Source organism: Oncorhynchus keta, chromosome 21 (assembly GCF_023373465.1).
Source record: "Oncorhynchus keta strain PuntledgeMale-10-30-2019 chromosome 21, Oket_V2, whole genome shotgun sequence".
NCBI classification, from domain to species: domain Eukaryota; kingdom Metazoa; phylum Chordata; class Actinopteri; order Salmoniformes; family Salmonidae; genus Oncorhynchus; species Oncorhynchus keta.
This window is the reverse complement of record NC_068441.1, coordinates 55,353,245-55,369,936: the sequence shown is the minus strand read 5'-3', so window position 1 is coordinate 55,369,936 and position 16,692 is coordinate 55,353,245. Positions and strand designations below refer to the sequence as shown.

General features: G+C 44.4%; 1 protein-coding gene across 2 annotated transcripts in view; it reads left to right on the top strand.

Annotated features, from left to right (window-relative positions):
* Positions 1 to 16,692, top strand: part of poc1a (POC1 centriolar protein A) — a 108,255-nt gene that overhangs the window by 15,748 nt on the left and 75,815 nt on the right. Inside the window, exons 4-6 of one of the 2 annotated variants that reach the window (XM_052474244.1) lie at positions 1,837 to 2,016; positions 2,399 to 2,530; positions 5,065 to 5,180. In XM_052474244.1, coding sequence (XP_052330204.1) covers positions 1,837 to 2,016; positions 2,399 to 2,530; positions 5,065 to 5,180 — 428 coding nt within the window. The remainder of the gene's footprint in view (positions 1 to 1,836; positions 2,017 to 2,398; positions 2,531 to 5,064; positions 5,181 to 16,692) is intronic. The other variant, XM_052474245.1, reaches the window with a different exon arrangement.

Sequence of the window (16,692 nt, the reverse complement as noted above, 5' to 3'; positions counted from 1 at the left end):
AACCTTCAGAGAGCATATGGGGTAGTACCTTCTTTCACATGACACAATGGATAAGCACCTGTGCAAGAGGAACATCTACGTCAGAATGCTTTTCACAGACTACAGCTCAGCGTTCAACACCATAGTGTCCTCCAAGCTCATCACTAAGCAAAGGACCCTGGGACTAAACACCTCCCTCTGCAACTGGATCCTGGACCTCCTGACGGGCTGCCCCCCCCTTGTGGTGAGGGTAGGCAGCAACACGTCTGCCACGCTGATCCTCATCACAGGGGGGGCGCCTCAGGGGTGCGTCCTTAGTCCCGTTGTGTACTCCCTGTTCACCCATGACTACAAGGCCGCGCACGACACCAACACCATCATTAAACTTTGCTGACAACACGATGGTGGTGGGCCTGATCACCAACAACGATGAGAAAGCCTACAGTGATGAGGTCAATGACCTGGCAGTATGGTGCTAGGACAACAACCTTTCCTTCAACGTCAGCAGGACAAAGGAGCTGATCGTGGACTACAGGAAACGGAGGGCTGAGCACCGCCCCATCCGCTTCTTGTCTGGTTGCATCACCGCTTGGTATGGCAACTACTTAGCATTCGACCGCAAACTGCTGCAGAGGGGAGTGCATACGGCCCAGCACATCACTGGGGCCAAGCTCCCTGTCATCCAGGACCTTTATACTATGGCGGTGTCAGACTCCAGCCACCCAAGTCATAGACTGTTCTCTCTACTACCGTACAGCAAGCGGTTCCGATGTACCAAGTCTGGAACCAACAGGATCCTGAACAGCTCCTTCCCCCCCAAGCCATAAGACTGAAAAATACAGTTGAAGTCGGAAGTTTACATACACTTAGGTTGGAGTCATTAAAACTAGTTTACATACACTTAGGTTGGAGTCATTAAAACTAGTTTACATACACTTAGGTTGGAGTCATTAAAACTAGTTTACATACACTTAGGTTGGAGTCATTAAAACTAGTTTACATACACTTAGGTTGGAGTCATTAAAACTAGTTTACATACACTTAGGTTGGAGTCATTAGTCTTCCTTTCAGTAAGGCCATGTGTAGAATAAGTTAAGGCCATGTGTAGAATAAGTTAAGGCCATGTGTAGAATATGTTAAGGCCATGTGTAGAATAAGTTAAGGCCATGTGTAGAATAAGTTAAGGCCATGTGTAGAATAAGTTAAGACCATGTGTAGAATAAGTTAAGGCCATGTGTAGAATAAGTTAAGGCCATGTGTAGAATAAGTTAAGGCCATGTGTAGAATAAGTTAAGGCCATGTGTAGAATAAGTTAAGGCCATGTGTAGAATAAGTTAAGGCCATGTGTAGAATAAGTTAAGGCCATGTGTAGAATAAGTTAAGGCCATGTGTAGAATAAGTTAAGGCCATGTGTGGAATAAGTTAAGGCCATGTGTAGAATAAGTTAAGGCCATGTGTAGAATAAGTTAAGGCCATGTGTAGAATAAGTTAAGGCCATGTGTAGAATAAGTTAAGGCCATGTGTGGAATAAGTTAAGGCCATGTGTGGAATAAGTTAAGGCCATGTGTAGAATAAGTTAAGGCCATGTGTAGAATAAGTTAAGGCCATGTGTAGAATAAGTTAAGGCCATGTGTGGAATAAGTTAAGGCCATGTGTAGAATAAGTTAAGGCCATGTGTAGAATAAGTTAAGGCCATGTGTAGAATAAGTTAAGGCCATGTGTAGAATAAGTTAAGGCCATGTGTAGAATAAGTTAAGGCCATGTGTAGAATAAGTTAAGGCCATGTGTAGAACTCAGTTGGTCAGGAAATTGGTCCTGGGGGGGGCGGGTCATAATTCCTCTGTTTCTTCCTTTCAGTAAGGGCGAGTCCACGGCGTTCCGAGCCCACACCGGAACGGTGCGTAGTGTCAGCTTCTCCGGTGATGGACAGACCTTGGTCACCGCGTCCGATGACAAAACTCTCAAAGTCTGGACCGTTCACCGACAGAAGTTCCTTTTCTCTCTCAACCAACACATCAACTGGGTCCGCTGTGCCAAGTACGGAACCAACAACCTGTTTTTACCCTCAGAACGATGTTATGATGTCTGTACGGAACCAACAACCTGTTTTTACCCTCACAACGATGTTATGATTACGATGTCTGTATGGAATCAACAATCTGTTTCTTAGCCTGGTCTCAGATCTGTTTGTGCTCTCTATGACAATGAGCATAGGATTTAGCAAGACGGCACCAACTGATCTGAGATCAGGCTATCCGTTACTGTTTCTCTCACAACACAAACATTAAAACAGGCTTTATGTACATTTTTAAAGCATTATACAAGATTTCCAAGTTCTAAGTATAGTATTTGAAGTAGTGTATTTATGTTCAGTGCGTATGCCATGCGCCCCCACATTGTTGGTCCTTTCTGTCTTCAGGTTTTCACCAGACGGCAGGTTGATAGTATCGGCCAGTGACGACAAGAGCATTAAGATCTGGGACAAGACGAGTCAGGAGTGTATCCACTCATTCTATGAACATGGAGGGTATAAAGGCTTAATCTGTATACAGTGCGTTTGGAAAGTATTCAGAACTCTTGACTTTTGTCACATTTTGTTACGTTACAACCGTATTGTAAAATGGATTAGAATCTACACACAATACCCCATAATGACATCACAATACCCCATAATAACATCACAATACCCCATAATGACATCACAATACCCCATAATGCAAAAGAAAAACAGGTTTTTAGATATGTTTCAAATTAAAAGGAAGTTTAAAACTGAAAAATACATTTACATAAGTATTCAGACCCTTTACTCTGTTCTTTGTTGAAGCACGTTTGGCAGTGATTAGGGCCTTAAGTCTTCTTGGGTATGACGCTACAAGCTTGTCACACCTGTATTTGGGGAGTTTCTCCCATTCTTCTCTGCAGATCCTCTCAAGCTCTGTCAGGTTGGATGGGGAGCTTCACTGCACTGCTATTTTCACGTCTCTCCAGAGATGTTAGATCGGGTTCAAGTCCGGGCTCTGGCTGGGTCACTCAAGGACATTCAGAGACTTGCCCCAAAGCCACTCCTGCGTTGTCTTGGCAGTGTACTGTTGTCCTGTTGGAAGGTGAACCTTCGCCCCAGTCTGAGGTCCTGCGCACCCAAGCAGATTTTCCTCAAGGATCTCTTTGCAATTTGCTTCTGTCCCTTGATCCTGACTAGTCTCCCAGCCCCTGCTGTTGAAAAACATCCCCACAGCTTGATGCTGCCACCACCATGCTTCACCGTATAGATAGTGCCAGGTTTCTTCAAGATGTGACACTTGGCATTCAGGCCAAAGAGTTCAATCTTGGTTACATCAGACCAGAGAATCTTGTTTCTCATGGTCTGAGAGTCCTTTAGGTGCCTTTTGGCAAACTCCAAGAGGGCTGTCATGTGTCTTTTACTGAGGAGTGGCTTTCGTCTGGCCACTCTACCATAAAGGCCTGATTGGTGGAGAGCTGCAGAGATGGTTGTCCTTCTGGAAGTTTCTCCCATCTCCACAGAGGAACTCTGGAGCTCTGTCAGAGTGACCATCGGGTTCTTGGTCACCTCCCTGACCAAGGCCCTTCTCCCCTATTACTCAGTTTGGCCGAGCGGACAGCTCTAGAAAGAGTCTTGGTGGTTTCAAACTTCTTTCATTTAAAAATGATGAATTTACCACAGGTGTACTCCAAATTGTAGAAACATCTCAAGGATGATCAATGGAAACAGGATGTTCAATGTTGAGTCTCATTGCAAAGGGTCTGAATACTTGTGTTTTTTATGTTTCATAAATTTGCAAACATTTCTACAAACCATTGTCATTTTGGGGTATTGTATGTAGATTAATTGTTAATTTAATCCATTTTAGAATAAGGCTGTAACGTAACAAAATGTGGAAATGAATACTTCCGAATGCACTGTGTGTATTCTGTGCATGTATAAAGTGTGTATGTATCTCTCTCTATCACACACACACACACACACATACACACACACACACAAACGTTTTGACACCTACTCATTCAAGGGTTTTTCTTTATTTAGACTATTTTCTACATTGTAGAATAATAGTGAAGACATCAAAACTATGAAATAACACATGGAATCATGTCGTAACCTAAAAAGGTTTAAACAAATCAAAATATATTTTTTATATTTGAGATTATTTTTAAAGTAGCCAGCCTTTGCCTTGATGACATCTTTGCACACTCTTGGCATTCTCTCAACCAGCTTCATGAGGTAGTCACCTGGAATGCATTTCAATTAATAGGTGTGCTTGTTAAAAGTACATTTTTGGCATTTCTTTCCTTTTTTGAGCCAATCAGTTGTATTGTGACAAGGTAGGGGTGGTATACAGAAGATGTCCATATTTGGTAAAAGACCAAGTCCATATTATGGCAAGAACAGCTCAAATAAGCAAATAGAAACAACAGTCCATCATTACTTAAGACATGAAGGTCAGTCAATACGGAATATTTCAAGAACTTTTACAGTTTCTTCAAGTGCAGTGAATGTTTCTTCGCAAAAACCATCAAGAGCTGTGATGAAACTGGCTCTCATGAGGACCGCTTCAGGAAAGGAAGACCCAGAGTTACCTTTGCTGCAGAGGATAAGTTCAGTAGAGTTAACTACACCGCAGATTGCAGCCCAAATAAATGCTTCACAGAGTTCAAGTAACAGACACTGTGTGAATCAGGCCTTCATGGTTGAATTGCTGCAGAGAAACCACTATTAAAGGACACCGATAGGAAGAAGATACTTGTTTGGGACAAGAAACATGAGCGATGGACATTAGATTGGTGGATATCTATCCTTTGGTCTGATGAGTCCAAATTTGAGATTTCTGGACTATTGGATTCCCCCACAAATGTCTTTGTGAGACGCAGAGTAGGTGAACGGATGATCTCCGGATGTGTGGTTCCCACCGTGAAGCATGGAGGAGGAGGTGTAATGGAATTCTTCCTAGGATTAAATGTCAGGAATTGTGAAAAACTGAATTTAAATGTATTTGGCTAATGTGTATGTAATCTTCTGACTTCAACTGTAGATGTCGACAGATTGTCTGTTTCTGTCCTGTTTTCTAGGTATGTGAACTATGCCGACTTCCATCCCAGTGGAACATGCATTGCTGCTGCTTGCACAGACAACACTGTCAAGGTCTGGGACATCAGGACCAACAAATTACTGCAGCATTACCAAGGTAAGGGTCAGAGTAATAATATGGACCACAGCTTGGCAGGTTAGAGTCAGGGAAGGACCTCTAAAACCAGAGTAATAATATAGACCACAGCTTGGCAGGGTTAGAGTCAGGGAAGAACCTCTAAAACCAGAGGAATAATATAGACCACAGCTTGGCAGGGTTAGAGTCAGGGAAGAACCTCCACAACCAGAGGAATAATATAGACCACAGCTTGGCAGGGTTAGAGTCAGGGAAGAACCTCTAAAACCAGAGTAATAATATAGACCACAGCTTGGCAGGGTTAGAGTCAGGGAAGAACCTCTAAAACCAGAGGAATAATATAGACCACAGCTAGGCAGGGTTAGAGTCAGGGAAGAACCTCCACAACCAGAGGAATAATATAGACCACAGCTTGGCAGGGTTAGAGTCAGGGAAGGACCTCTAAAACCAGAGGAATAATATAGACCACAGCTTGGCAGGGTTAGAGTCAGGAAGGACCTCCACAACCAGAGTAATAATATAGACCACAGCTTGGCAGGGTTAGAGTCAGGGAAGAACCTCTAAAACCAGAGGAATAATATAGACCACAGCTTGGCAGGGTTAGAGTCAGGGAAGAACCTCCACAACCAGAGGAATAATATAGACCACAGCTTGGCAGGGTTAGAGTCAGGGAAGAACCTCCACAACTAGAGGAATAATACAGACCACAGCTTGGCAGGGTTAGAGTCAGGGAAGAACCTCCACAACCAGAGGAATAATATAGACCACAGCTTGGCAGGGTTAGAGTCCAAAACCAGAGTAATAATATAGACCACAGCTTGGCAGGGTTAGAGTCAGGGAAGAACCTCTAAAACCAGAGGAATAATATAGACCACAGCTTGGCAGGGTTAGAGTCAGGGAAGGACCTCTAAAACCAGAGGAATAATATAGACCACAGCTAGGCAGGGTTAGAGTCAGGGAAGGACCTCCAAAACCAGAGTAATAATATAGACCACAGCTTTTTGCAGGGTTAGAGTCAGGGAAGTAACCTCTACAACCAGAGTAATAATTATAGACCACACTTCCCTTTAAGGGTTTTGTCTCCACTCCCGGCCCAGTCAGAGCTGAAGGACTTAGTTTACCCTGGAACATGGAGGGTAAGGGGTGTTTCCGGTGTGATAATGCCTCAGTGTTTCCGGTGTGATAATGAGTATCAGGTTGAAGGACCTTCGGTGTGAAATGTGGTATCCAGTTGAATAATATAGACCACAGTTGAATGTGTGTTTCCGGTGTGATAATCGTTATCCAGTTGAAGGTTATAATGATCCGGTTGAACGTGTTTCAGGGTGATAAGTATCCAGAATGTGTGATAATGCCTCTAAATAATGCCAGAGTATCCAGTTGAATGTAATAATATAGACCAAGCTTTTCTGGTGCGATAATGCAATATCCGTTTGAATGCGTGTTTCTGGTGTGATAATGCGGTATCCGGTTGAAGCGTGTTTCTGGTGTGATAATGCAGTATCCAGTTGAATGCGTGTTTCTGGTAAACCAGAGTTGAATAATATAGACCTGGTGTGACAGCTTGGCATAATGAGGTATCCAATTGAATGTACGTTAGAGTCAGTTGAAGGACCTCTAAAACCAGAGAATGTGTAATATAGACCGGCAGCTGTTTCTGGTGTGATAATGCGGTATCCAGTTGGCAGGGATAATTAATGTGTGTTTCTGAGTATCCAGTTGAATGTGTGTTTCTGGTATGAAGGACCTCCGGTTGAATGTGTGATAATGCGGTATCCGGTTGAATGCAGCGTTTCTGGTGTGATAATGCGGTATCCGGCTGAATGTGTGTTTCCGGTGTGATAATATATCCGAATGCGTGTTTCTGGTGTGACATCTGGTTGAATGCTGTTTCTGGTGTGATAATGCAGTATCCAGTTGAATGCGTGTTTCTGGTATGATAATGTATCAATGTGTGAAATGGACCTTGAATGCTAAAACCAGAGGAAGTAATATAGACCACAGCTGGTGGATAAAGCGGTAGGGTTATAATGCAGTATCAGGGAAGGTGTGACAATATCCGGTTGAATGTGTGTTTCTGGTGTGATAAACCAGTTGAATGTGTGTTTCTGGTGTGATAATATCCGGTTGAATGTGTGATAATGCAGTATCCGGTTGAATGTGTGTTTAGACCACAGCTTGGCAGGGTTAGAGTCAGGGAAGAACCTCTAAAACCAGAGGAATAATATAGACCACAGCTTGGCAGGGTTAGAGTCAGGGAAGAACCTCTAAAACCAGAGGAATAATATAGACCACAGCTTGGCAGGGTTAGAGTCAGGGAAGGACCTCTAAAACCAGAGTAATAATATAGACCACAGCTTGGCAGGGTTAGAGTCAGGGAAGAACCTCTAAAACCAGAGTAATAATATAGACCACAGCTTGGCAGGGTTAGAGTCAGGGAAGGACCTCTAAAACCAGAGTAATAATATAGACCACAGCTTGGCAGGGTTAGAGTCAGGGAAGAACCTCTAAAACCAGAGGAATAATATAGACCACAGCTTGGCAGGGTTAGAGTCAGGAAGGACCTCTAAAACCAGAGGAATAATATAGACCACAGCTTGGCAGGGTTAGAGTCAGGGAAGAACCTCTAAAACCAGAGGAATAATATAGACCACAGCTTGGCAGGGTTAGAGTCAGGGAAGAACCTCCACAACCAGAGGAATAATATGGACCACAGCTTGGCAGGGTTAGAGTCAGGGAAGAACCTCTAAAACCAGAGGAATAATATAGACCACAGCTTGGCAGGGTTAGAGTCAAAGAACCTCCACAACCAGAGTAATAATATAGACCACAGCTTGGCAGGGTTAGAGTCAGGGAAGAACCTCCACAACCAGAGTAATAATATAGACCACAGCTTGGCAGGGTTAGAGTCAGGGAAGGACCTCTAAAACCAGAGTAATAATATAGACCACAGCTTGGCAGGGTTAGAGTCAGGGAAGGACCTCTAAAACCAGAGTAATAATATAGACCACAGCTTGGCAGGGTTAGAGTCAGGGAAGGACCTCTAAAACCAGAGGAATAATATAGACCACAGCTTGGCAGGGTTAGAGTCAGGGAAGGACCTCTAAAACCAGAGGAATAATATAGACCACAGCTTGGCAGGGTTAGAGTCAGGGAAGGACCTCTAAAACCAGAGGAATAATATAGACCACAGCTTGGCAGGGTTAGAGTCAGGGAAGAACCTCCACAACCAGAGTAATAATATAGACCACAGCTTGGCAGGGTTAGAGTCAGGGAAGAACCTCCACAACCAGAGTAATAATATAGACCACAGCTTGGCAGGGTTAGAGTCAGGGAAGAACCTCTAAAACCAGAGGAATAATATAGACCACAGCTTGGCAGGGTTAGAGTCAGGAAGGACCTCCACAACCAGAGTAATAATATAGACCACAGCTTGGCAGGGTTAGAGTCAGGAAGAACCTCTAAAACCAGAGGAATAATATAGACCACAGCTAGGCAGGGTTAGAGTCAGGGAAGGACCTCTAAAACCAGAGGAATAATATAGACCACAGCTTGGCAGGGTTAGAGTCAGGGAAGGACCTCTAAAACCAGAGGAATAATATAGACCACAGCTTGGCAGGGTTAGAGTCAGGGAAGGACCTCCACAACCAGAGTAATAATATAGACCACAGCTTGGCAGGGTTAGAGTCAGGGAAGAACCTCCACAACCAGAGTAATAATATAGACCACAGCTTGGCAGGGTTAGAGTCAGGGAAGGACCTCTAAAACCAGAGGAATAATATAGACCACAGCTTGGCAGGGTTAGAGTCAGGGAAGAACCTCCACAACCAGAGTAATAATATAGACCACAGCTTGGCAGGGTTAGAGGGAAGAACCTCCACAACCAGAGTAATAATATAGACCACAGCTTGGCAGGGTTAGAGTCAGGAAGAACCTCTAAAACCAGAGGAATAATATAGACCACAGCTTGGCAGGGTTAGAGTCAGGAAGGACCTCCACAACCAGAGTAATAATATAGACCACAGCTTGGCAGGGTTAGAGTCAGGGAAGAACCTCTAAAACCAGAGGAATAATATAGACCACAGCTAGGCAGGGTTAGAGTCAGGGAAGGACCTCTAAAACCAGAGGAATAATATAGACCACAGCTTGGCAGGGTTAGAGTCAGGGAAGGACCTCTAAAACCAGAGGAATAATATAGACCACAGCTTGGCAGGGTTAGAGTCAGGGAAGGACCTCCACAACCAGAGTAATAATATAGACCACAGCTTGGCAGGGTTAGAGTCAGGGAAGAACCTCCACAACCAGAGTAATAATATAGACCACAGCTTGGCAGGGTTAGAGTCAGGGAAGAACCTCCACAACCAGAGTAATAATATAGACCACAGCTTGGCAGGGTTAGAGTCAGGGAAGAACCTCCACAACCAGAGGAATAATATAGACCACAGCTTGGCAGGGTTAGAGTCAGGGAAGAAACTCCACAAACCAGAGGAATAATATAGACCACAGCTTGGCAGGGTTAGAGTCAGGGAAGAACCTCTAAAACCAGAGGAATAATATAGACCACAGCTAGGCAGGGTTAGAGTCAGGAAGAACCTCTAAAACCTGAGGAATAATATAGACCACAGCTTGGCAGGGTTAGAGTCAGGGAATAACCTCTAAAACCAGAGGAATAATATAGACCACAGCTAGGCAGGGTTAGAGTCAGGGAAGGACCTCCAAAACCTGTTGAAAAGTGCACTACTTTCTTTAAACAACTTTTTCTAAAAATGGATTTCCCAAAGCACTTTTTGATAATACTTTTAATTTCCTAAATGAACTGCTGTTATGTAAAATGTAACACTAGAGGACCGCCATTATTATTCACAGTAATTATAGACGACACTTCCCTTTAAGGCTTTTGTCTCCACTCCCGGCCCAAGTCAGAGCTGAGAGTTGGCTTAGTTTACCCTGGAACATGGAGGGTAAGAAGGTGTTTCCGGTGTGATAATGCGAATTCGGTTGAATGTGTGTTTCCGGTGTGATAATGCGGTATCCGGTTGAATGTGTGTTTCCGGTGTGATAATGTGGTATCCAGTTGAATGTGTTGTTTCCGGTGTGATAATGCGGTATCCAGTTGAATGTGTGGTGTGATAATGCGTTATCCAGTTGAAGGTGTGTTGTTCCTGGTGTGATAATGCTGTATCCGGTTGAATGTGTTTCTGGTGTGATAATGATGTATCCGTTGAATGTGTGATAATGCGGTATCGGTTGAATGTGTGCTAATGCGGTATCCAGTTGAATGTGTGTTTCTGGTGTGATAATGCGGTATTCGGTTGAATGTGTGATAATGCAGTATCCAGTTGAATGTGTGTTCCTGGTGTGATAATGCGGTATCCGGTTGAATGCGTGTTTCTGGTGCGATAATGCAATATCCGTTTGAATGCGTGTTTCTGGTGTGATAATGCGGTATCCGGTTGAATGCGTGTTTCTGGTGTGATAATGCAGTATCCAGTTGAATGCGTGTTTCTGGTATGATAATGCGGTATCCGGTTGAATGTGTGATAATGCGGTATCCGGTTGAATGCGCGTTTCTGATAATGCAGTATCCGGCTGAATGTGTGTTTCCGGTGATAATGCGGTATCCGTTGAATGTACGATAATGCAGTATCCAGTTGAATGTGTGGTGTGATAATGCAGTATCCGGTTGAATGTGTGATAATGCGTATCCGGCTGAAAGAATGGTGTGATAATGCGGTATCCAGTTGAATGTGTGATAATGCAGTATCCAGTTGAATGTGTGTTTCTGGTGTGATAATGCAATATCCGGTTGAATGTGTGTTTCTGGTGATAATGCAGTATCCAGTTGAATGTGTGTTTCTGGTGATAATGCAGTATCCGGTTGAATGTGTGATAATGCAGTATCCGGTTGAATGCGCGTTTCTGGTGTGATAATGCAGTATCCGGTTGAATGTGTTTCCGGTGTGATAATGCAGTATCCGTTTGAATGCGTGTTTCTGGTGTAATGCGGTATCTGGTTGAATGTGTTTCTGATAATGCAGTATCTGGTTGAATGTGTTTCTGATAATGCAGTATCCGGTTGAATGTGTGATAATGCAGTATCGGTTGAATGCGCGTTTCTGGTGTGATAATGCAGTATCCGGCTGAATGTGTGTTTCGGTGTGATAATGCAGTATCCAGTTGAATGTGTGATAATGGTATCAGTATCTGGTTGAATGTGTGATAATGCAGTATCCAGTTGAATGTGTGATAATGCAGTATCCAGTTGAATGTGTGTTTCTGGTGTGATAATGCAATATCTTGGTTTCTGTGTGATAATGCAGTATCTGGTTGAATGTGTGATAATGCAGTATCTGGTTGAATGTGTGATAATGCAGTATCGGTTGAATGTGTGTTTAGACCACAGCTTGGCAGGGTTAGAGTCAGGGAAGAACCTCTAAAACCAGAGGAATAATATAGACCACAGCTTGGCAGGGTTAGAGTCAGGGAAGAACCTCTAAAACCAGAGGAATAATATAGACCACAGCTTGGCAGGGTTAGAGTCAGGAAGGACCTCTAAAACCAGAGTAATAATATAGACCACAGCTTGGCAGGGTTAGAGTCAGGGAAGAACCTCTAAAACCAGAGTAATAATATAGACCACAGCTTGGCAGGGTTAGAGTCAGGAAGGACCTCTAAAACCAGAGTAATAATATAGACCACAGCTTGGCAGGGTTAGAGTCAGGGAAGAACCTCTAAAACCAGAGGAATAATATAGACCACAGCTTGGCAGGGTTAGAGTCAGGAAGGACCTCTAAAACCAGAGGAATAATATAGACCACAGCTTGGCAGGGTTAGAGTCAGGGAAGAACCTCTAAAACCAGAGGAATAATATAGACCACAGCTTGGCAGGGTTAGAGTCAGGGAAGAACCTCCACAACCAGAGGAATAATATGGACCACAGCTTGGCAGGGTTAGAGTCAGGGAAGAACCTCTAAAACCAGAGGAATAATAGACCACAGCTTGGCAGGGTTAGAGTCAGGGAAGAACCTCCACAACCAGAGTAATAATATAGACCACAGCTTGGCAGGGTTAGAGTCAGGGAAGAACCTCCACAACCAGAGTAATAATATAGACCACAGCTTGGCAGGGTTAGAGTCAGGGAAGGACCTCTAAAACCAGAGTAATAATATAGACCACAGCTTGGCAGGGTTAGAGTCAGGGAAGGACCTCTAAAACCAGAGTAATAATATAGACCACAGCTTGGCAGGGTTAGAGTCAGGGAAGGACCTCTAAAACAGAGGAATAATATAGACCACAGCTTGGCAGGGTTAGAGTCAGGGAAGGACCTCTAAAACCAGAGGAATAATATAGACCACAGCTTGGCAGGGTTAGAGTCAGGGAAGGACCTCTAAAACCAGAGGAATAATATAGACCACAGCTTGGCAGGGTTAGAGTCAGGGAAGAACCTCCACAACCAGAGTAATAATATAGACCACAGCTTGGCAGGGTTAGAGTCAGGAAGAACCTCCACAACCAGAGTAATAATATAGACCACAGCTTGGCAGGGTTAGAGAGACCACAGCTCAGGGAAGAACCTCTAAAACCAGAGGAATAATATAGACCACAGCTTGGCAGGGTTAGAGTCAGGGAAGGACCTCCACAACCAGAGTAATAATATAGACCACAGCTTGACCACAGCTTGGCAGGGTTAGAGTCAGGGAAGAACCTCTAAAACCAGAGGAATAATATAGACCACAGCTAGGCAGGGTTAGAGTCAGGGAAGGACCTCTAAAACCAGAGGAATAATATAGACCACAGCTTGGCAGGGTTAGAGTCAGGGAAGGACCTCTAAAACCAGAGGAATAATATAGACCACAGCTTGGCAGGGTTAGAGTCAGGGAAGGACCTCCCACAACCAGCTAGGCAGGGTTAGAGTAAAGAACCTCCAATATAGACCACAGCTTGGCAGGGTTAGAGTCAGGAAGAACCTCCACAACCAGAGTAATAATATAGACCACAGCTTGGCAGGGTTAGAGTCAGGAAGAACCTCCACAACCAGAGTAATAATATAGACCACAGCTTGGCAGGGTTAGAGTCAGGGAAGGACCTCTAAAACCAGAGGAATAATATAGACCACAGCTAGGCAGGGTTAGAGTCAGGGAAGAACCTCTAAAACCAGAGGAATAATATAGACCACAGATTGGCAGGGTTAGAGTCAGGGAAGAACCTCCACAACCAGAGGAATAATATAGACCACAGCTTGGCAGGGTTAGAGTCAGGGAAGAACCTCTAAAACCAGAGTAATAATATAGACCACAGCTTGGCAGGGTTAGAGTCAGGGAAGGACCTCTAAAAAGTGCCAGAGTAATAATATAGACCAAAGCACTTTGCAATTTCCTAAATGGCTGTTATGTAAAATGTCACTAGAGGAAGAACCATTAAAACCAGAGTAATAATATAGACCACAGCTTGGCAGGGTTAGAGTCAGGGAAGGACCTCTAAAACCAGAGGAATATAATATAGGGTGTTTCCGGTGGACAGCTTGGCCAGAGGAGGGTTAGAGTCGGGGAAGGACCTCCACAACCAGAGGAATAATATAGACCACAGCTTGGCAGGGTTAGTCAGGGAAGAACCGGTATCCACAACCAGAGGAATAATAGACCAGTAGACCACAGCTTCGGTTGAATGGGTTAGATGCAAAGAACCTCCACAACCAGAGGAATAATATAGACCACAGCTTTTCAGGGAAGAACCCTAAAACCAGGGTTAATAGTCACCACAGCTTGGCAGGGTAGAACCTCTAAAACCAGAGTAATAATATAGACCACAGCTTGGCAGGGTTAGAGTCAGGTTGAAGGACCTCCACAACCAGAGGAATAATATAGACCACAGCTTGGTTTCTGGTGGGCGGTTGAAGTCAGGGAAGAACCTGAAAACCAGAGGAATAATAATATAGACCACAGCTTGGCAGGGTTAGAGTCAGGGAAGGACCTCTAAAACCAGAGTAATAATATAGACCACAGCTTGGCAGGGTTAGAGTCAGGGAAGAACCTCTAAAACCAGAGGAATAATATAGACCACAGCTTGGCAGGGTTAGAGTCAGGGAAGAACCTCCACAACCAGAGGAATAATATAGACCACAGCTTGGCAGGGTTAGAGTCAGGGAAGAACCTCTAAAACCAGAGTAATAATATAGACCACAGCTTGGCAGGGTTAGAGTCAGGGAAGAACCTCTAAAACCAGAGGAATAATATAGACCACAGCTAGGCAGGGTTAGAGTCAGGGAAGAACCTCCACAACCAGAGGAATAATATAGACCACAGCTTGGCAGGGTTAGAGTCAGGGAAGGACCTCTAAAACCAGAGGAATAATATAGACCACAGCTTGGCAGGGTTAGAGTCAGGGAAGGACCTCCACAACCAGAGTAATAATATAGACCACAGCTTGGCAGGGTTAGAGTCAGGGAAGAACCTCTAAAACCAGAGGAATAATATAGACCACAGCTTGGCAGGGTTAGAGTCAGGGAAGAACCTCCACAACCAGAGGAATAATATAGACCACAGCTTGGCAGGGTTAGAGTCAGGGAAGAACCTCCACAACTAGAGGAATAATATAGACCACAGCTTGGCAGGGTTAGAGTCAGGGAAGAACCTCCACAACCAGAGGAATAATATAGACCACAGCTTGGCAGGGTTAGAGTCAGGGAAGAACCTCTAAAACCAGAGTAATAATATAGACCACAGCTTGGCAGGGTTAGAGTCAGGGAAGGACCTCCACAACCAGAGTAATAATATAGACCACAGCTTGGCAGGGTTAGAGTCAGGGAAGGACCTCCACAACCAGAGTAATAATATAGACCACAGCTTGGCAGGGTTAGAGTCAGGGAAGAACCTCTAAAACCAGAGTAATAATATAGACCACAGCTTGGCAGGGTTAGAGTCAGGGAAGGACCTCTAAAACCAGAGTAATAATATAGACCACAGCTTGGCAGGGTTAGAGTCAGGGAAGGACCTCTAAAACCAGAGGAATAATATAGACCACAGCTAGGCAGGGTTAGAGTCAGGGAAGGACCTCTAAAACCAGAGTAATAATATAGACCACAGCTTGGCAGGGTTAGAGTCAGGAAGGACCTCCACAACCAGAGGAATAATATAGACCACAGCTTGGCAGGGTTAGAGTCAGGGAAGGACCTCTAAAACCAGAGGAATAATATAGACCACAGCTTGGCAGGGTTAGAGTCAGGGAAGAACCTCCACAACCAGAGTAATAATATAGACCACAGCTTGGCAGGGTTAGAGTCAGGGAAGGACCTCCACAACCAGAGGAATAATATAGACCACAGCTTGGCAGGGTTAGAGTCAGGGAAGGACCTCTAAAACCAGAGGAATAATATAGACCACAGCTTGGCAGGGTTAGAGTCAGGGAAGGACCTCCACAACCAGAGTAATAATATAGACCACAGCTTGGCAGGGTTAGAGTCAGGGAAGGACCTCTAAAACCAGAGTAATAATATAGACCACAGCTTGGCAGGGTTAGAGTCAGGGAAGGACCTCTAAAACCAGAGTAATAATATAGACCACAGCTTGGCAGGGTTAGAGTCAGGGAAGAACCTCTAAAACCAGAGGAATAATATAGACCACAGCTAGGCAGGGTTAGAGTCAGGGAAGAACCTCCACAACCAGAGGAATAATATAGACCACAGCTTGGCAGGGTTAGAGTCAGGGAAGGACCTCTAAAACCAGAGGAATAATATAGGCCACAGCTTGGCAGGGTTAGAGTCAGGGAAGGACCTCCACAACCAGAGTAATAATATAGACCACAGCTTGGCAGGGTTAGAGTCAGGGAAGAACCTCTAAAACCAGAGGAATAATATAGACCACAGCTTGGCAGGGTTAGAGTCAGGGAAGAACCTCCACAACCAGAGGAATAATATAGACCACAGCTTGGCAGGGTTAGAGTCAGGGAAGAACCTCCACAACCAGAGGAATAATATAGACCACAGCTTGGCAGGGTTAGAGTCAGGGAAGAACCTCCACAACCAGAGGAATAATATAGACCACAGCTTGGCAGGGTTAGAGTCAGGGAAGAACCTCTAAAACCAGAGTAATAATATAGACCACAGCTTGGCAGGGTTAGAGTCAGGGAAGGACCTCCACAACCAGAGTAATAATATAGACCACAACTTGGCAGGGTTAGAGTCAGGGAAGGACCTCCACAACCAGAGTAATAATATAGACCACAGCTTGGCAGGGTTAGAGTCAGGGAAGAACCTCTAAAACCAGAGTAATAATATAGACCACAGCTTGGCAGGGTTAGAGTCAGGGAAGGACCTCTAAAACCAGAGTAATAATATAGACCACAGCTTGGCAGGGTTAGAGTCAGGGAAGGACCTCTAAAACCAGAGGAATAATATAGACCACAGCTAGGCAGGGTTAGAGTCAGGGAAGGACCTCTAAAACCAGAGTAATAATATAGACCACAGCTTGGCAGGGTTAGAGTCAGGGAAGGACCTCCACAACTAGAGGAATAATATAGACCACAGCTTGGCAGGGTT